The 22,675-nt window shown below is 36.0% G+C and overlaps 1 protein-coding gene across 5 annotated transcripts in view; it reads right to left on the bottom strand.

The window, feature by feature from the left end:
• Positions 1-802: 802 nt before the first annotated feature.
• SLCO1A2 (solute carrier organic anion transporter family member 1A2) overlaps positions 803-22,675 on the bottom strand; it is a 150,684-nt gene continuing 128,811 nt past the window's right edge. For 2 of the 5 annotated variants that reach the window (XM_063712063.1, XM_054526942.2), the window contains 3 exons: positions 11,287-11,351; positions 10,620-10,737; positions 803-5,941 (listed from right to left, as the gene is read on the bottom strand). In XM_063712063.1, the coding sequence (XP_063568133.1) occupies positions 5,722-5,941; positions 10,620-10,737; positions 11,287-11,351 (403 nt within the window). In that variant the 3' untranslated portion in view covers positions 803-5,721. Of the gene's footprint in view, positions 5,942-10,428; positions 10,498-10,619; positions 10,738-11,286; positions 11,352-22,675 lie in introns of all 5 variants that reach the window. The other 3 variants (XM_024257159.3, XM_054526943.2, XM_063712064.1) reach the window with 2 other exon arrangements.

Here is a 22,675-nt window from a genome sequence, read left to right on the forward strand (position 1 = left end):
ATGGGTGGTTGCTACTCTACTAACGGCTGAAATTGACCAAAATTAACCTCAGTTTACGTCTAAGCCTTCCCATGGAACTGGCAGTGGGGAATGGGTGATTGCTACTCTACTAACGGCTGAAATTGACCAAAATTAACCTCAGTTTATGTCTAAGCCTTCCCTTGGAAGTTGTAAGCCTTCAATAGGCTCCAGAGTTTCAAAATAGTTACATAAGACATAATCTGCCAATGAATTTGTTGTCTAAGTAGGAAGACAGATTTCTGGTGCTCCCTACTCTGCTATCCTCCCAGAATCCTCTAGGACAAATTATTTTTACATAGAACATTGTTTTTGGAAGCTTCGTCTGAGTCTAAGTTACAATAAAAAAGAAAACAAAGCCTTGCATTTTTATAATCTTCAAAGTAGTTTATACCTTATTTTATTTTCTCCTCTCCTTTCTTTCTTCCTATATTCTCTCACTCCTCCCTTCTGTTCTTCCTTCAAAACTAATTTAGTGCTTTTCCAGTTTGGGGACATTTTACATTTGGTGAATTAACCATTTAATTGCTCCAATTCTTTCTTCTTGTCAACCTTTGACCATTTTCCTGGTAACCCTTCCATTGGAAGAAACTGGATGATGAGATTAATTGCTGACTGAGGTTATTATCACTGGATTTCTGTTTCCCATGTTCTCTCCAGCCTTTCACCCCTTTGAAGGAGGGGAGACAACTTAGATAACTGAAAGTGGAGTATATTTTTGTGACCTCTAGGGAAGAGGAGAAAGGAAGCAACATGGAAGAGAGAAGATCTGATTAAGCCAATGTAAACATTGTTTAAAAATTTATTTCCATTTTTTTTGTTCATTTGTTAAGTAACATCATTCCTTAAATATAAAAGCAATCTTACAGGAATATGCAATATTGTCTCACACAGAAATGACTCCAAAGCTCTCCTTGAAAGGTTGCCCCTTCTGGATTTCATCACCTTTCTTAAGGGTAGGAAGACACTGCCAAAGAGGCCTCTGACCACAGGATCATTTTATCATTACTAACTGTACAGGAATATTTACAACAGTAAGACTGCGAAGTTGTGGAGTCTAGAGGGGAAGGGGCAGAAATGGGCAGAGGTGTGGGGAATGGTGACAATGGAGGCACTGCCCATCTTCCCATGACTCTCTGAAACAGGCATGATGCAGATTGGTTTAGGGGCATGAAGGTGGGTCTGAGCAGGAGGGCATGAGGAGAGGAGGGATGGTGGAATTTTACCTGGAGCCTTTCACATGGAGGGAAGTTTTGTGTGGTAGCTCTGGTATATTAAAATAAAACATCAATTGTATGAGCATAATAGACATTCTAGTTCTTCAGCAGCTGGGGATCTGTCACCTTATTTCCTAATGAACTCATGTGTTTTTCCACAGGTTGTTTTCACCTGCTACCATTACAGACTGGTCCAGACCTGCTTATCCTTTTGTTTCCCGCAGCCTATTTCAGTGTGAGGCCTCATTTCCATGAGACTCTGGGAGAACAGCATGCATTCTGGGCAGGGTGGGACACAGCGATGGGATGGAATGTGGTCTGGCTGGGAAGTTAAGAGATGGATTCCAGGTTTGAGGATGGATTGCAGCTGGATGCATTGATGGCGTAAGGCCAGAAAGTAGAAGGTTCTCACTGTGTTTGGGTCACAGGGGATGCCTTCTGAAGGAGCCCTCAGCACAGGACTGTGTTAACAAATCATCTGCCCTTGATGCTCAAGTTTGTTCCTCCAACCTAGAAACTTAAACATTGGTGTAGTTTCTCCGTGTTGGGAAGGCTTAGGGGTTGGGAACTTGGCACAGGACCCAGTTACTCATCCTCTTTTATGCCTCTTGGGATTCTACAGAAAATCATTCTCTGCTCTCTTCTCCTGGCTAAGGTCTCAGGAGAATTTCCTCAAGGCGGCCTGAAACCTGCACTCTCCAGTTCCTTGGCAAGCAAACAACGGCTTACCCTACTGCCTACTTGCCTCTTTTTTCCTTTTCCCCTTGATAATAAATTTGAGGGATCTAAGAATGCCAGAACAGGAATTCTCCAGGCCCAGTAAATAAGAACCATTCTGTCAATTTCTATATTTTCTTATATAGAAATCATACTCTTTTAACATCTACAACCTCTTCCATCAGGAGCTTTCTCTGATAATGACCTTGGTTCAAGGAGCGTGAGTGATTTTTAGATGGTGAATGTTCAGTCAATGTACGATTTATGCCAGGAGAAGTGGGATAGTGCCCTTTTTGGAAGGGCTACAAAGTCAAATTATTTACATTCTGAAAATGGGGATGCATGAGAGGACCCACAAAGAGGAGGTTCACCTATGAATCATCCAGTATCTGATCTAACAGCTCTGGTTACGTAGCATTCTGGTTACATAACATTTCAAGCTTTTGGTTACAAAACATTTCGAGCTTTTCTTTAATTACTTAGTCTTTGTCTTGTCTTCCTTATTGTTAGTAGAGACATAAGAGAATTTCCACGGAAAATCCCACCTCGGACTCTACTCAGTGTTGAACTGATTTGTTATTCTTAATATATTTATTCAGCTGCAATCCCTAGTGGCCTTCCAGAGACTGATTAAAAGGCTTTTCTCATATACCAGAAAGACTAAGGGTCTTTACCACTTCATGTGCTGTTACTCAAATTTCTTAAAATCATCTGAGGAGAAGTTAATGATTTTAGGAGGAGTAGTATTTTTTCAATGTAGATAAATAATATTTATTTCATAATAATAAACGATTCTGATGGCACTATTTCCACCCATGGAAGTCATTCTGGTTCTGTCTCCATGTCTATCTACACAATGATCGCCCTTCTGGGAGGAGGAAAATTTCCTTATGGAGAGCCCAACCCCAGCCCTTGAACCTTAAGGGTGTGTGTATTCTGAGGTGTTCAAGCATCTCCCCAATAATGTGGAGATCTAGCAGAAACCCATTTACCTGCTATAATGCTATCTGACTCCACAAAGCAACATTTCATTGCTCTGAAATAAAAAAATTAAGATAAAACCATAGGTGGATTCACAAAGAAACTGTGTAAGCATCTGTAAATATAGGTTAGTTTTTGAATTATAAGTAATATATTAAACCACTATTTCTAGTTTCATTAACTTTATACTCCCCACAATATTAAGTAAGAAAATTACTGACTCTTGACTTCTCACTACCTGTTCTCTTGTTTCTCTTCTCCATGTCTGTCTGCTATGCCATTATCTCTACCCTCATGCGAGTAGTACAGGTGCTCAGAATAAGAACTAAACTCCCAGGCTTCATGTATACCAACAACAGAGGTCATGAGGGATCCCCAAAGCACTCCAACACCCACTTTCTCTGACCTGCTTTCTCCCACTAAGAAGTGTCAAAGGAGAACCCAATGTTTTCAGGGTAAAATGCCATCTCCTCCATGAGGGGATAAAAGTGATGCCAAGGTACTAAGTCCATAGCCATGTCTCTCTGGGCCTATGATGCTCCATTGAGGGAGTTCAAGTGGGTGAATTGTCCACAAAGTAAGACTCAGCTTTCTCAGATCACCTCAAATCTATCAATAGGGATGACAAATGGGCCTCAGGAGCATGAGTAAGTTTTTGCTTATTCAGTTTTGCTCCATGACAAGAGGTCACCAGGAAGCCCAGTCACCACCTCGCCTAATTTTGACACTCATGGTTTCACCAACACTATCTGCCTTGAATCCATAAGAACTAACCTCATTATGTCCTCTGCTCCCGCTTATGTCAGTCACCTAAATAGCCACAGAATTCCAAGCTATCTCTCATTCCCCTTCTTCTAATTTCCAGAAGTCTAACTTCCATATATATCCTATTTGCTTCTTTTTATCTCTGATTCCAGTTCAGAAATGAGCATTCTCTTCACCATCACACACTCAGCAAAATCTGATTCCCCTGAAACCTTCTCATGCAGTGGCTGTTTACTTTTTCTTGCTGCTCTGTGAATATAGGTAAGTCTTTTCTCTTTGTTGTAGTTTCCAGGCCATTCTCCTCACTTCCTCCCACCACAAAGGAAGTAGCTCCAAATTTCATGTTATCAGATCTTAATACGATATCTCACTGCTGCAGTCATACCTACACCAAAGTTAAACTCCCCCTTTCCAATGATTTTAGTTCATCTCTCTTGTTTCAAAGCCAGTCTCAGCTTGAACCTTGGTTATTTTTTATATGCCCTGAGTTGAAGTCTCAAACTTCATGAAACTGAAACTTAACTTTTCATCCTTCCCCCAAACCTGTTCTATACAGCCTTTCTCTTCTCATTTGCTTTCTTTTTTCATATGATGCATCTGATCATTTTGGGAAATCATATTAACCTGTAAAGCATCTGTACAAAGTCCTTCAGTTAACTGGCCTGCTTTCTGTCCAGCTACCAACTCACACTTTGAACTGGCAACTCAGTTTCACACTTCCATTCCAGGCTCCTTCCAGGTGTATTCTGTATTTCAGCTTCCTCCACTCTGTTGTATCCCTGCAGACACTCTCACTCCGTTTATAGTACACATAAATAACCATAGTGTATTGACACCCACTTCTCCCACCCTTCTTTACTCCATTCTCTTCATCCATTAGGGATTTATGTCATTCTTATATATTGACTGTCATTTCAACAGGAAGGAGAATAAGGAGTAAACAAACAGGTATTTGTCTGTTCATTCTGTTCTCTTTTACCAGAAGCCCTATATTAATCAATAAGTCCTCTTCTATGTCTAAAATCCTTCAATTTTTAATTTTATCCATAATTTACAAAATAATAATATAAGTAAATTTAGCTTTTAATATGTACCTTAGCCTTTACTAACCTCTGTTTCATAACAGAAGCTATTGTCTAAGATTATTTTTGGAAAATTAGTGTTTATGTTCTACCTTAGGACACAATGGGTGATATAAACATCAGTCTAAAGAGTCCTGAATCTGAGAAAGTGGTTCTTTGACAATATCTGACATTACAAACAGCCTTTTAGAGCTGGAGTTTTTATAATATTGTCCTTTCATCCTTTGATTCAGACACTTGTTTTTAAGAAAGACTTTAGTCACCGGATTTGAATTACTGAAAAAAAATCCAACAATCTTTGCCTCATGATTTTTAATAACCTGCTTAAGTTTTTCAGTACTCTGTACAAATTGAGTAATAAAGAAGTGAAAAAATTGAGAGGAGGGTATATTTATGAGTAATCTATTATATAGGAGTCATGCCTAGAATGAATAAGAAGAGTTAAAGAACGATTCCTAAATAGAATAAGAAGATGTAGGCTTCTCTCACATGGAAGTGATAAACTTGAATAAAATATTTAAATCTTCACATAACAGAATGAGAATTTAGGCATCTGAATAATTCCAATATCAAAGCACAAATTTAGTGGAATTAAATAGGTTTTCATAACAGAAAATTTTTAGAACTATCAGTAGAAGGAGATGTAGGAAGTACACCCTTACTTCGATGAATTAAGAGAAATTACTGTTTCAACATAAAAATAAAGCTGGCTCTAAGAATCTTCTTTAGGGGGCTGTTATAGATGTCCCTCCTAGGAAAACTTAAGTGTCATTGATACCTTAGAAATATCATTAGTGAACATTTTATTATTTTGAGTTAAGAGATTTTTTTAGGTTCTTAAAGACAAGAAAAAGTTATCTATTGTATCTCTATTGATTTTTAAAACAATTAAGTTGTACAGCATGTTCTCTAATTCTGAAAAAAGTAATATAATAGGACAATTACAATTTAGTTTTCGATTCATCATCTTTCAAAACCGTGGACTTTTGGTATATATCTTTGCACTCATTTTCCTTCCCTTTGACTTTTGTCTCTATAAGCTCAGTTCCTGAAGAGGCATTTTCATCAGGTAGATGACACTTCCTCAAAAGAATTAAGACGATTAAGGCTGGAACAAAGCTTGATCCTCTTAGTGCTGCCGGCAATCCGAGGTAGATGTATCTATTTTTTTAAAAGTTAAAACATATTAAATATTACATAGACAGTGTGGTTAGTGCAAACTAAATTTGTATATCTTTATATTTTATTCTGATAAAAACAGCAGCTGATGGTTTTGCATGCTGATCTTATATAAGCAACTTTACTAAACTCTCTTATTAATTTCAGTATTTGTTAAAATATTTTATGTTTTTTTAATTTTCCCATTGAGAAAATCCAAATTTATTTTCATCTTTTCTAATGTTTTATTATTGTTGTTATAACTAGTTTTTCATTGAGTAGGATCTTCACCTCAAAATTAATACTGATAGTGATAGCAGTTTTATTCTAGTATTTAGTAAGAATGCTTCCAAAAAATCATCATGAATTACAATATATACTCTTGTGAGAGTTTCTTTAGATGACCTTGATCAGATTAAGGAAGTTATTTTCTATTATGAGCTTGCTCAAAGTTTTAACATGAATGTGCATGATATAACCAAATAACTTATCTGCTTGTAGTTGGAAGAATATGCAAGGTTTTCTGCCTTTATTGTGTTAATAACGTCTATTACACCAATAGATTTTCTGATGTTGACCTATCCTTGCATGCTTAAAATAAACCATATTTGTAATTTTTATACATTATTAGATTCAATTTATCAATTTTTATGTAGAATTTTTGCATGTAGAAAATTAGCCTACAAATTTTTTTCTTGTACTGAACTTGTCTAGTGTGATTATTAAGATTGTACTAGCTTTGTGAAATGAATTACAAAATTTTCCCTTTTTCTGTTTCTGAGAATAACTTGCATAATTTATGAATGAACCATCAGTTCATTGTAGATTTTTTCAGACTTTCCTGAAAAATATCTGAACTTGGTGCCTTTGGAAGATGAGCATTTTTGAAGGTTTTACATTTTTAAGTAACTATAAAAATATTCATGTTTCTATAGATTTATAATAAAATCTGGTAATATATAATTGTCTAGAAAAATATCTATTTAATATGTTTCTAAATTGTTATATCTAAAATCCCTATGTAAGTGTTATAATATCTGTACTTATATTAGCTTTTTCATCCTTAATGATGTTTTATTTGTGCCTCCTCTCTTTCTTTATTTGCCTTTCCACGGTATTGTTATTAGTAATATCTTTGCACCTTTACAAAAACATAGCTCTTTACTTTCTTATTCCCTCTATGGTATATAGTCTATTTATTAATTTCTGTGTCTCATTTTTATCTTTCTACTTCTAAAATTTTCTTTTACTATGAAACATTACTAGGATTCAGAAAAAAATGGACACCAGTGATTGGATTTAAGGCCTACTGTAATCCAGTATAACCACATGTAACTTTAAACTAATTCTACTTGTAAATGCTCTATTTGCAAATAAGGTCACATTGTGAAGTTCTGAGTGAATACCAAATTTTGAGGAACAATAAATCCTGTACAAGGTGTTTTACCTCATTAATTGGATTAAAGCATTGAATCTGGATTTAGTCTCTTGACTTAGAAGTACCTTATTCTTCCTTGGAAGCTGATATCAGAAACCACTGCCCATTTTGAGACATAGAGCCTGTGAATTCAGCTTTGTTTACTCTTTTATGTTTCTGTTTAATTTCTGAAAAAAATGGATGTTTAGGATGATGTTTATATTGTCTTTTAACCAAGATATGTCCCTTTTGAATTTTAAAAATATATTGTATCAATTATTCTTATTTGAGATAGGAAATATATCAATATGTAAATTATTGAGTCATTTATCAGGTTGTTCTGCATCATTTGTATATATTTTATTGTTCTTTTTCTAAATTCTAAGTTCATTAATTTTCAGCCTTTTATATGTAAATGTATATATGTATAAATTTATATACATATTATATTTTAAACGTATAAATAATACATATTTATATACATATATGTATATACACATATATACTTATGTGTATATACATGTGAATATATATTGCATATGTGTATTTGCATATGTAAAACATCTATACATATGTAAATATACATTATTTATATACATATGTAAATAAATATGTATATATGTACTTATATGTATGTATTAATATACATATTTATATACATATATTTATACATATGCAAATATATGCATATGTGTATATATATTTATACATTTAAAGCTCTAAAAATCCCTTTGATTACTGGTTGGTTTAGCTTCATCCCACAAGTTTTCTTATTCAGTGCTTTCATTGACATAGAGTTCTAATTACTTAATTCTGTTTATTGTAATTTATTCTTTAAACCATGAGTAATTTAAGCCTGCATTTTTTTTTCTACTTTTCAAACATTTGAGGTTTGGGCATCTTTTATTATAGACTTTCATCTCCATTGCATTGTGAACAGAAAACAGGATATATGTGGTATCAATACTTTTTTTTAACTTTTTAGTGGCATAGGTGCTGGTATTTGGGTTAACAATTATCCATGTATTCATGTAAATATAGATATAGATGTATTATAGATTCATATAGATTATATATATTCATATAGAATATACATTTATCTGTATATTCAATTACTTTTATACAATTTGAAGTTGAAATATACTGTATCCTCACTCATTTTCATCTGTGTTTAATATTCATTTGTGGGACAAGTATATTGAAATTTTCCATTCTGTAGATTTCTTCTTATAATTTTATAAATTTCTGTTTTGTATATTTGAGGTTATGTTGTAGATTTACATAGGTTCATAATTTTTCTATATTTTTGTAGTGTTTTCCTTTTATTATTAAGTAATATCCCTGTTTAACCCTATTAATTTTTTCCCTTTAACTTATACTTTGTTTAAATCATTGATATAACTACAGAAGTTGATTTAGTATGTGTCTGGTAGATCTTTTTAAAACCTTATCTTCAGTCATTTTATGTTTTTGATCTGTCTCTTATAAACAACATGTAGTTCAAATTTTGAAAAGTCCAATATAAAAATTGCTATCTTTTAACCAGCAAGTTTAACCAATCTGCAAAACCACTCAGGCTTATTTTTTAACTTATTTGCGTGGGTTTTTTTCTTATGAATTACCACTATTGCATTTTCTCCCCTTCTATTGGTTGGAATAAATCTAATTCATCATTTTCACATTTTTAGCAAAATTTAAAGTTAATCAGAAGTTTGTTCTCAAGAATTGTAAAAGAGTCTAAGATTTTACTTCATTTGTAAGCTAACAGGCTAGCCTGCCACAGTTTCAAGGATGCTAACAGAAGATACAAGACTCATAGGTCAGAGACAAAGGACTTTTTTTCACTCACAACACAGCAGTCAGCACAAGCTTCATGTTCAGGTTGGTTTTCCTTACCTTCCAAGTCCCAGAGTGGTGAGACAGAGGGAGAACCAGGTAAATGTTGTACACACAGTGGATTTGGGCCGCAGTTAGAAAGTCCTGAATTTAGGAAACCCTAATCTTTTAAATGGGCTTCAAAAAAAATCTGCCCAAGCTTTGCCCCAGAGAGAGACATTTTCTTAACATCATAGACAACAAACTACCTGCCCTCTGTCCTTGAGAGAGACACTATTTATATCTTCCAAGGTCATTTACTGTTCCAACATCCTTGAAAATATAGTCCAGAAAAAATGCTCTCAGTGCCCCTGCTAATAAGAAAAGCAGAAATGTAGGGATCCATGGAGAATTGTCTACCAACAATATTTACCCTTATTTCTGGAATATCTTGGCTTCTGGTAGATTTTCTCATGGATACACCATTTCATTGACCAGTCTAATTGGTCTGACTAACAGAGAATGCAGCCAAGTCTGTTTAATGTGTCTCAAGCACCATTTAATTCAGGATACTATCAACAAGAATCCAAGAAGCAGGATGAGGCCAACCCTCTATAGTGACCCTTGGGGTTCCTCAACTGTGGTAGAAATCCACAGCATACCTAGCATGTATTTGAGCTTCCCTCAGCATCACTCCTGGGGAGCTCTGGGGGAAAGGGGAATAGATGCAAAGATGAATCTCCTGCTGTCTGCTTTCCCCATACTTCTTGATATATGTCCTTTTGCTGATCAAGACCAATATCTTAGAATGCTTTAAACAATGGTAAATTGTTTTATACTGAATGAAGTAGCTTTATTATTTCCCCATCAAGAGAAGATAATTCAAATTTAAACAAAACTCAAATTTTGTAATGAAAAAAACATGAAAATAGAAAGAACAAAGAGTTTTATTCAAAATTAGATTTGTATTTACGAAAGAGAAGGCACTAGGTGACATGAAGAAGATTGTTTCGGCAAAATTTAAAGAGGGAGAAAAGATGTGATTTTGGAGACCAGAGACTGGTGGTGAGAGGAAGTGAGGCTTCACACTCATGAGATGATGAAATCATGCAGGATAAAACAAAGAGCCTTTAGAGAGCAATATAAACTGGATAGGTATCGGTGTACAATCATTACTTTCGATATTGTGTTGCCTGCTAAGAATATAACAAACATTTTGAAAGCCAAGGTTAGGGAAACCATGTATGCTTACACTTACCAAGCACTTGAGATGGGAAAATACAATTCTAGTATGCAAATAAGAAATGGAGATATAACATCAGTATCTCTGCTGGAAATAAACACAAAAGTATTCTTTTCACTTGACAAAGAAAAAGTTAGGTATGAATGGTGCTGTGTTATGCACAGTCTATGCTTATAAAACAGTTTTAAACCAATTATTAACATTACCTGAAGGTGGTGGAATCATATATCCTGCATGCCCCTGACTCACCACATTTCAAAGTTCCCCAGTGTAAACATGTGGAATCCATTAAAGCGCCAAAATATATAGGTGCAGGAATGCCAGCTACAATTAACAGGGAAAGAAAAATCTATCAACAAGAATTAAGATACTTGATTTATTTGGAAATATTTCAGTTTTCTTTTTTTGTACTGCAAAGTTTATCAAAACATAAGTCTAATGGTCTAAATTTTATTTTTAGAAATGATGAGTTACTTTTACTGTAAAGTTTCTAAATTATTAAAAGATAAGTAATCTTATGGTTAAATGCAACATAATTATTAGTAGAGTAAAACATCGAATTAAAGATTCTGAACTTTATATGTTTTCTTAAATGTTTTGGGCCAATTTTATGTACATTTTATTTGGGCAGAGCATTTTCTTTCGTTTTATTTTCAAATCTTCAAACAAAGAATAGTGTAATTAAGGTCAGACAGGGCCTTTTCAAGTAAAAGAGATTCTCTATCTCTTTGCGTGCTGCATTCTCATATTTATAACGTGCTTTTTACATACAGAAGGGACATTTGCTAGACCGTTTTTCTGAAATAATTATCTTGTTTATCTAGTATTTAATATTGTTCTGATAGGATGTGGGAAAAAAATAACTATTTTTACCAAATACTCTTGTGCAAAATGTATGTAATCCCACACCAAGGGACTTCTCTTCAGATTTCATGCACCTGAAAAGTAAATAAGTTTGTAAATAAAAGAAAAATAAAGATTTAAAACTATCATACTGTCTTGAAAAGGCCGGTTGTAAGCTAGTCACACATAATGAACATTCAAAATTTTACTTTCATCTCACTTATTGGTTATTCAGGGCTTTATTATCCAGCTGGCAGTCTACACAGGAGCCCATTTCTGGTCACTGGCACTTTACCCATCACTTTTTCTTATTAATACCTATTTTATTGGTCGGGCCTGGTGGCTCATCCCTGTAATCCCAGCACATTGGGAGGCCAAGGCAGACGGATCACCTGAGGCCAGGAGTTCGAGACCAGCCTGGTCAACATGGTGAAACCCTGTCTCTACTAAAAATACAAAAAATTAGCTGGGTGTGGTGGTGGGTGCCTGTAATCCCAGCCACTTGGGAGGCTGAGGCAGGAGAATCACTTGAACCTGGGAGGCAGAGGTCGCAATGAGCTGAAATTGCACCACTGCACTCCAGACTGGGTGATAGAGCTACACTCCGTCTCAAAAAAATAAAATTGTTTTTAATAACACAGAAACTAGATACGCTAAAAATCTGCAGTAAGAATAATAATAAATAAATTTTATGCAGTTCTTACTAAGATTAGAAAAGAACAAGAATACTCACTATCACAACTACAGTTAAATAAATCTTGGAGGTTTTAATTTACGCTGTAAGAGAATTTTAGAAGTCTCAGATGTGTAAGGTTTGGAAGTGAAAAGACAAAACTTGTCATATTTGCACATTGAAAAACCTACATAGAAAACCTAACAAAATCAACAAATTATTAGAACAAATAAGAAAGTATGCTGTATAAAAAGTAAATTTTTAAAAACAGCAGCATTCCTCTAAACCAGCAATAACCAACTAGAAAATATAAGAGAAAACAGTACCACACATACACATATATACCTATCTTTACTTATGCGTAGAGATGACAGAGATAGAGATAAATATGGACACCCATACACACACACACACACACACACACACACACAGACCTATCTGTCCAAAATAGTGCAATAATTTATATTTATAAGGGAGGGGTAGAGCAAGGAGCTAAATAGAAGGCTCCACCAATCATCCATCCTGAAGGAACACCAAATTTAACAACTATTTACATACAAAAAAAAAAAAAAACCTTTGTACGAATGAAAAATCAGGTGAGCATTCACAATACCTGGTTTTAACTTCATATCACAGAAAAAGGCACTGAAGAGAGCAGGAAAAATGGTCTTGAATTGCCAATGCCAGCCCTCCCATTCCCCAGCCGTGGCTACATGGCATGGAGAAGGAATCTGTGCACTTGGGAGAGGGAGAATGCAGTGATTCTGAGACTTCATTAAATCCCGTGCTGCCCTGTCACAGTGGAAAGCAAAACCAAGCTAAACTCAGCTGATTCTTACCCATGGAGGGAGCATTTAGACTAGCCATCACCAGAAAGTAATCACCCAGCCCCACAGTTAGAACTTGAGTTCCAGCAAGCCTCGCCACCATGGGTAAACGTGCTCTCCCTAAATAAACTTGAAAGGCAGTCTAGGCTGCAAGGACTACAACTCCTAGGCAAGTTCTAGTGCTGAGCTGGGCTTGGAGCCAATGGACTTGGGAGTCACATCACCTACTGAGAAACCAGCCGGGGAAGCTAAGGAAGTGCTTGTGCCACCCTTCACCCAACCCCAAGCAGCACAGCTTGTGGCTCCAAAAGAGAATCCTTCCTTCCACTTGAGCAGAGGGGAGGAATGAGTAAAGAGGACTTTGTCTTGCATCTGTGATGCCAGCTCAGCCACAGTAGGATAGGGCACTGGTAAGGGTCATGAGGTTCCCATTCCAGGCCCTAGCTCCTGGCTGGCATTTCTAGACAAACCCTGGACCAGAAGGGAACCTGCTGTCTTGAAGAGAAGGACTCAGTACTGGCAGGATACATCACATGCTGGTTAAAGAGCCCTTGGGGCCTGAATAACCAACAGTTATACTCAGGTAGTATGTTATGGGCCATGGGTGAGACTCAGGTGTGCTGTATTTAGATGAGACTCAGCACATTCAGAGCTGTGGCGGCTGTGGGGAGAGACTCTTTCTGTTTGAGAAAAGCACAGGCACAGGAAGCAAAGGGAATTCCATCTTGCATCTTAGGTAACAGCTCAGCTGCAGTGGGGTAGAGCAGCAGGTCCCAAACTTTTTGCACCAGGGACTGGTTTCATGGAACACAATTTTTCCACTGACCAGGCAGGAGTTGGGGATGATTTTGGATGAAACTGTTCCACCTCAGATCATCAGGCGTTAGCTAGATTCCCATAGAGAGTGGGCAGCCTAGACCCCTCACGTGCAATTCACAATAGGGTTCACGCTCCTATGAGAATCTAATGCTACAGCTGATCTGACAGGAGGCAGAGCTCAGGGGGTAAATGCTCGCTGCTCCCTCCTGCTGTGAGGCCAGATTCCTACCAGGCCGGGGTCTGGTAATATTCTGTGGCCCAGTGTGGGTAGGGACCCCAGGGGTAGAGCACCAAGCATGTTTTTGCAGTTCCAGATTCTGGGCCTTGGGTCTTGGATGGCATTGCTGATCCTGCCCTCCTGGGCCAGAGGAGAGCTAACTGCCCTGAAGGGTGAGTCCTGGCCTAGCAGCATTCACACAGGCTGGCTAAAGAACTCTTGTGCCTTAAGTAAACATCAGTGGTGGCCTGGCAGTATTCCCTGTGGGCCTGTGGTGGTGGTGGTGGCCATGGGGTGGGGCTCCTGTGACTTTGGAAAGGGGAGAGAAGAGTAAAAGGGTGTTTCTCATAGTCTGAGTGCCACCTCAGCCACACTAGAATAGAACACAAGGTAGATTTGTATGATTTTTTACCCATCCCAGGCTCCTGGATGGCATCCTTGGACCTTCCTGGGGACTGGGAAAACTCACAGCTCTGAAGGGAAAGACAAAAACATGGCTGGATTACCACTGGCTGATTGTAGAGTTGGGCCTTGAACAAACATAGATGGTAGCCAGGTAGAGGTAACAGTGGGTCTTGGGTGAGACTAGTGCTGTGCCGGATTCCAATCTAACCCAGCACAGTCCCAGTGGTGGTGGCCACAGGGGTGCTTGCATCACCCTACCCCCAGTTCCAGGCAACTTAGCACAGAGAGGCTCCATTTGTTTGGGAGAAATTAAGGCCAAAGAACAAGAATCTCTGCCTGGTAATCCAGAAAATTCTTTTGGATCTTATCCAAGACCTCCAAAGTGGTAACTCTATGAGTCTACATGAACCACAGGACTTGGGGGCCCAAGTCCTTTTGAATACCAGGAAAGCCTGCTCAAGAAGGATGGCACAAACAAACCCAGACTGTGAAGACTACAATAAATGCTTAACTCTTCAATGCCCAGACATCAACAAACATTGACGAGCATAAAAAACATACAGGAAAACATTACCTCACCAAAGGAACTAAACAAGGCAACAGGGACCAATCCTGGAGAAAGAGAGACATGTGACCTTTCAGATTGAGAATTCAAAATGGCAATTTTGAGGAAACTTAAAGAAATTCAAGATAATACAGAGAAAAAATTCAGAACACTATCAGATGAATTTTACAAAGAGGTTGACATAAATAAAAAGAATCAAGCAGAAATTCTACAGTTAAAAAAATGCAATGATGTACTAAAGAATGCCTCAGAATCTCTTAATAGCAGAATTTATCAAGCAGAAGAAAGATTTAGTGAGCTTGAAGATAGGCTATTTGAAAATACACGGTAAGGGATACAAAAGAAAAAAAGAATTAAAAACAGTGAAGTACACCTACACGATGTACAAAATAGTCTCTAAAGGGCAAATCTAAGAGTTATTTGCCTTAAGGAAAAGGTAGAGAAAGAGATAGGAGTAGAAAGATTATTCAAAGGGATAATAGCAGAGAACTTCCCAAACCTAGAGAAAGGTATTGATATCCAAGTGCAAGAAGGTTATAGAACACCAAGAAGATTTAACCCAAAGAAGATTACCTCAAGGAATTCAATAAACCCCCCGAGGTCATGTATAAATAAACAATTCTAAAAGCAGCAAGAGAAAAGACGTGACTAACACACAATGGAGCTCCAATACAATTGGCAGCAGACTTTTCGGTGGAAGCCTTACAGGCAAGGAGAGAGTGGCATGACATATTTAAAGTGCTGAAGGAAAAAAACTTTTACCTTTATATCTGGCTAAAATATCCTCCAAACTTAAAGAAGAAATAAAGATTTTCCCAGACAAGCAAACACTGAGGGATTTCATCAACACCAGCCCATGCTATAAGAAATGCTAAAGGGAGTACTTCAATCAGAAAGGAAAGGATGTTGATGAGCAATGAGAATTCATCTGAAGGTACAAAGATCACTGGAAATAGTAAGTAAGCAGAAAAATGCAGAATATTATAACACTGTAAGTCTGATGTATAAACTACTCTTAACTAGAAAGACTAAAAGATGAACCCATCAAAAATATTAACAACTTTTCAAGACATAGACAGTACAATAAAATAGAAATAGAAATAACAAAAGGTTAAAAATCAGGGGGACAAAGTTAAAATGTAGAGTTTTTTTAGTTTTCTTTTTGCTTATTAGTTTCTTTATGCAAGCAGTTTTAGCGTATTATCACCTAAAAAAATGGGCTATAACATAGTATTTGCAAGCTTCATGGTAACCTCAAATCAAAAAACATACAATGGATACACAAAAAATAAAAAAGCAAGAAATTAAAGCATACCACTAGAGACAATCACCTTCACTGAAAGGAAGAAAAAAAGGAAGAAGAGAAAACCAGAAAACAAATAACAAAATGGCAGCAATAAGAACTTTCTTATGAATAAGAATATTTAATGTAAAAAGACTAAACTCTCCAATAAAATGACATAAAGTAGCCGAAAGGATTTTAAAAAATACCCAATAATCTGTTGTCTGCTAGAAACACATGTCACTCATAAAGACAGAGACACAGAAAATAAAGGGATGAAAAAGATATTCCATGCCAATAGAAACCAAAAAAGAGCAGGAGCATTACTTATATCAGACAAAATAGATTTTAAGACAAAAACTATAAGAAGAGACAAAGAAGATCATTATATTAGGATAAAAGGATTAATTAAGCAAGAGGACATAAAAGTTATAAATATGTATTCACCCAACATTGAAGCACCCAGATATATAAAGCAAATATTATTGTAGCTAAAGAGAGAGAGACAGCCTAATACAATAATAGCTGAAGAATTCAACACCTCACTTTCAGCATTGGACAGATCTTCCAGACCAAAAAAAAAAAAAAAAAATCAACAAAGAAACATTGGATTTAATCCAAATTATAGACCAAATGAACCTAATAAATATTTACAGAACATTTTATCCAATGGCTACAGAATACAAATATGAATCCAGCACATTGCTCATTCTCAAGGATAGACCATATGTTAGCTCACAAAACAAGTCTTAAAACATCCAAAAAAAAGAGAAATAATATCAAGTATCTTCTCTGACCACAATGAAATAAAACTACAAGTCAATAACAAGAGGAATTTTGAGAACTATACAAACACATGGAAATTGAGCAATGTGCTCCTGAATGACCAGTGGGTCGATGAAAAAATTAAGAAGAAAATTTAAAAATTTCTTAAAGCAAATAATATTGGAAACACAACATACCAAAACTCATGGGGTATGGTAAAAGCAGTACTAAGAAGGAAGTTTATAACTATAAATGCCTACATCAAAAAAGAAGAAAAACTTCAAATAAACAACCCAATGGGCCGGGTGTGGTGGCTCACACCTGTAATCCCAGCACTTTGGGAGGCTGAGGTGGATGGATAACAAGGTCAGGAAATCAAGACCATCCTGGCCAACATGGTGAAACCCCATCTCTACTAAAAACACAAAAATTAGCTGGGCATGGTGGTGTGAGCCTGTAGTCCCAGCTTCTCAGGAGGCTGAGGCAGAAGAATCGCTTAAACCCAGGAGGCAGAAGTTGCAGTGAGCAAGTGAGCCGAGATCACGCCACTGCACTCCAACTTGCGTTGGAAAGAAAAGAAAAGAAAAGAAAAAACCAATAATGCATATTAAAGAATTAGAAAAGCAAGAGCAAACCAAACACAAAATTAGTAGAAAAAAAGAAACAATAAAGATCAGAGTAGAAATACATGAAATTGAAATGAAGAAAACAATACAAAAGATCAACAAAACAAAAAAAATTTGAAAAGAAAAACAAAACTGATGACCCTTTAGCCAAAATAACTAGGAAAAAAGAAAGAAGACTCAAATAAATAAAATCATACATGAAAAAGGAGACATTACAATTGATACCACAGAAATCCAAAGGATTTTAAGACATAATTGTTAAACTATGTTAAACTCAAGGCTATTATGAACAACTATATGCCAATAAATTGGAAAACCTAGAAGAAATGGATGAAATCCTAGACACATACAACCTACCAAGATTAAACTATGAAGAAATCCAAAACCTGAACAGATCAATAACAAGTGAGATTGAAGCTGTAATAAAAAGTCTCCAGCAAAGAAATGACCCAATGGCTTCACTGCCTAATTCTACCAAACATTTAAAAAGGAAATAATACCAATATACTCAAACTATTCTGAAAAACAGAAGAGGAGAGAAGGCTTCCAAACTCATTCTGTGAGGCCAGTATTATCCTGACACCAAAACCAGAAAAAGACACGTAAGAAAAAAAAAAAAAGCAAAACTAAAGGCTAATATCACTGATGAATACTGATGCAAAAATCCTCAACAAAATACTATCGAACCAAATTCAACAACATATTAAGAAGATCATTCATCATGACCAAGTGGGATTTATCCCAGAGATGCAAGAATAGTTCAGCATATGCAAATCAATCTATATGATACATCATACCAAAAGAACAAACAAATAAAACCGTATGATCATTTCAACTAATGTGGAAAAAGACATTTGATAAGATTCAGTATCGCTTTATGGTAGAAAAGCTCTCAAAAAACTGGATATAAAAGGAACATGCCTCAACATAATAAAGGCCATATATGAGAGACCTATAGTAAGTATCATACTGAGTGGGGAAACACTGAAAGCCCTTCTGTGATCTGGGACGTGACGAGGATGCCCACTTTCACCATTGTTATTCAAGATACTGCTAGAAGTCTGAGCTAGAGCAATCAGACAAGAAATATAAACAAAGAGCATCCAAACTTGAAATTAAGAAGTCAAATTATCATTGTTCGTAGATGATATGATCTTCTATTTTGAAAAGCCTAAAGACTCCACCAAAATGCTATTCAAAATGATAAACAAATTCAGTAAAGTTGAAGGATACAAATCAACATAAAAAATCAGTAGTGTTTGTATATGCCAAAAGCAAACAGTCTAAGAAAAAGTAATTCTATTTACAATAGCTACAAATGCAATAAAATAACTAAGAATTAGCTTAAAGAAGTGAAAGATCTCTACAATAAAAACTGTAAAACATTGGTGCAAGAAATTGAAGAGGATACAAATCAATGAAAATATATTATATGCTCATAAATTGAAAGAAACAATATTGCTAAAACCAAAGGAATCTGTAATCTACAGATTTGATGCAATTTCTATAAAAAAACCAGTGACATTCCCCACAGAAATAGAAAAGGTAATCCTAATATGGAACCACAAAAGATCCAGGATAGCCAAAGCTATCCAAAGCAAAAAGAACAAAACTGGAAAAATCACATTACTTGACTTCAATTTATATCACAGACCTATAGTAACCAAAACATACTGGCATAAAAACAGACACATAGACCAATGGAGCAGAATAGAGAACTCTGAAAAAAATCCATACATCTACGGTGAACTCATTTTTGACAAAGATGCCAAGAATGTACATTGGGGAAAAGACAGTCTCTTCAATAAATGGTGCAGGGAAAATGGAATATCCATAAGCAGAAGAATGAAACTAGACCCATATTTCTTGCCATATTCAAAAATCAACCAAAATGGATGAAAGACTTAAATCTAAGACCTCAAACTATCAAACTACTGCAAGAAAACATTCAGGAAACTCTCCAGGACATTGGACTGAACAAAGATTTCTTGAGTAATACACCACAGGCACAGATAACTAACAAAAAAAAATGGATAAGTGGGATCACATCAAGTTAAGAAGCTTCTGCACAGCAAAGGAAACAAGATGAAAAGACAACTCACAGAATGAGAGAAATTATTTCCAAGCTACCCATCTGACAAGGGATTAATAACCAGAATATGTAAGGAGCGCAAACAACTCTATAGAAAAAAATCTAATAATCCAATTAATAAAGGAGCAAAATTTGAGACATTTCTCAGAAGAATTAATACAAATGGCAATTTTATGAAAAGGTGCTCAGCATCAATGATCATGAGAAGAATGCAAATCAAAACTACAATGAGATATCATCTCACCCCAGTTAAAATGACTTTTATACAAAAACAGGCAATAACAAATACTGGTGAGGATGTGGAGTAAAGGGAACCCTCCTACACTGTTGGTGGGAATGTAAATTAGTACAACCACTATGGAGAACAGTTTGGAGGTTCCTCAAAAAACTCAAAATAGAGCTACCATATGATCCAGCAATCCCACTTCTAGGTATTAATATATACCCAAAAGAAAGGATGTCAGTGTATCGAAGAGATATCTGCACTCCCATGTTTATTGCAGCACTATTCACAATAGTCAAGATTTGGAAGCAATGTAAGTGTCCAGCAACAGATGAATGGATAAAGAAAATGTGGTACATATATATGATGGAGTAATATTCAGCCATAAAAAAAGAATGAGACCCTTTCATTTGCAACAACGTGAATGGAACTGGAGGTCATAACGTTAAGTAAAGTAGGGCAGGCACCAAAAGACAAACTTTGCATGTCCTCACTTACTTGTGGGAGCTAAAAATGAGAACAGGCTGGGCACGATAGCTCATGCCTGTAATCCCGGCACTTTGGGAGGCCGAGGCGGGTGGATCATCTGAGATCAGGACTTCAAGACCTGCGGGCCAACATAATAAAACACTGTTTCTACTAAAAATACAAAAATTAGCGGGTGTGGTGGTACACGCCTGTAGTCCCCGCTACTCAGGAGGCTGAAGCAGGAGGATTGCTTGAGCCAGGGAGGTGGAGGTTGCAGTGAGCCAAGATTGCACCACTGCACTCCAACCTGGACAACAGAGTGAGATTCCATCTGAGAAGAAAAAATGAAAATAATTGAACTCATGGAGATAGAGAGCAGAAGGGTTGTTACCAGAGGCTGGAAAGGGTAGCCTGGGTGTGGTGGGGAAGTAGAGATAGTTAATAGGTGTGAAAAAATGGAAAGAATGAATTAAATCTACTATTTGATAGTGTATCAGAGTGACTATAGTGGAAAATAATTTACTCGTATATTTTAAAACAACTAAAAGAGTATAAATGAATTGCTTGTAACACAAAGGATAAATGCTTGAGGGAATGGATACCCCATTTACCCTAATATGGTTATTACACACTGCATGCCTGTATCAGAATATCTCATGTAACCCATAAATATATACACCTACTATACACTCATAAAAATTAAAAATTAAAAAAACTATATTTATATATGATTATATAATTTTTTAAATCTAATTTTTACTTCTGATTTATTTTATGTATAATTTTAATTATATGCTATGTAATTATAATCTAGATATAAAATTTATATTTGTATATGGGGAAATGATACACATATATACATATACATACAAAATACCATGTACAATCATATTGATAATCACAATTATTTACAAGCAATACAAATATAAATTTAAATATATTTAAAATCAGTACAAATATAAATCAGTTTAAAATCACAAATATACATATTCATATCTCTATATATTTGCAATCACAAATATTTACATGTGGATGGATATATATGTATATTGTATGTTTGTGATGGTAATGGTACCATTCTGTGTGTGTGTGTGTGTGTGTGTGTATGACATCGCAAGAAATATATTTGGTCTTTGTCCCTAGCTCCTGACACATGTGTCCTTGGAGTTCTTGGAATTCCCTTGGAACGTCCCGAGTGATAGGAATGTATTTTGTCATTCTTAAGGAGATTGTTTTGATCACACCTGAGTCTATAGTAATGAGACGACAGGGTGGCCTCCCAGACTGAGGTTGGGACTGGTCACCAGAAAGACCAAGTTATTAGAAGGTTGGAATTCTCAGCCCCACATTCAGACCTCCAGGAGAGTGGAGTGGGATGTGTGTGCTAAAGATCAAGCTCCCTAAAAGCTCTTGAACTAGGAGATTTGATGAGCTTCTGAGTTGGTAAACATATCCACATGCCAGGAGAGTGGCACACCCCAACTCCACCCTGGTTTCCATTTGTGTCTTTTATAATAACCTTCATAATAAACCAGTAAATGTAAGAAAAGTGTTTCTTCCCTGAGTTCTGTGAACCATTCTAGAAAATGGAGGCATCAACCTTAATGCATAGCTTGTCAGTCAGAAGCCCAGGGTTAAAAAAAAAAAAAAAAAAAGCAGCCCAGGGTGTCTGGACTTCTGATTTTGTGATTGACATCTAAAGTGGGGGCAGTCTTGTAGGACTGAACCCTTTAACTTTTGCCATCTGATGCAAAGTCTATGTAGATAGCACCAGAATTGCATGGAATTGTAGAACACCCAGCTGGTGTTGCAGAATTGGACAGTGTAGGAAAATAATCCACACATCTGGCTATCAGAAGTGTTCTGTTTGAATAGAGAAACCGTTTGTGTTTCTCAGTGTGTGTGTGTATGTATGCGTGTGTGTATGTATCTGTGTGGCTGTATGTACATATATGTGTGTGTGCATATAGAGACATGTATATGTATACATATGTGCATATGTAATTTATATATTTATATATAGTACTTAAGAAGCAATCTAATGGCACATCACCTTTATGAAAAATTTTTAAGAACTTTAAGGACACAGGAATATTTAAGCAAATGAGAGGATATTACATGTTCAAAAAGATTTGATGTCAGATTTCACCAAGTAATCTATGGAATCTACACAAACTCAATCAAAATTCTTATGAAGATATAAAGATCCACAGACAGCAAAATCAGTTTGAGAATAAAAGAATAAAGGAAAAGTGAAGATGACAGGTGGGTGAGGAAAAGTTACCATATGAGATATTAACATTTGCAAGACCAAAGTAATTAAATCAAGGTGACGCTCATATGAGAACAGGCAAATAAATCTGTGGAACAGAATAAGGATGAAAAATAGACTCATGTTGTTTAAAAACTTGAGATGGTGACACCACAAATCAAAGGAAAAAGGATGTATTATATAGG

The sequence above is a fragment of the Pongo abelii genome, chromosome 10 (assembly GCF_028885655.2).
Source record: "Pongo abelii isolate AG06213 chromosome 10, NHGRI_mPonAbe1-v2.0_pri, whole genome shotgun sequence".
Lineage (NCBI taxonomy): Eukaryota > Metazoa > Chordata > Mammalia > Primates > Hominidae > Pongo > Pongo abelii.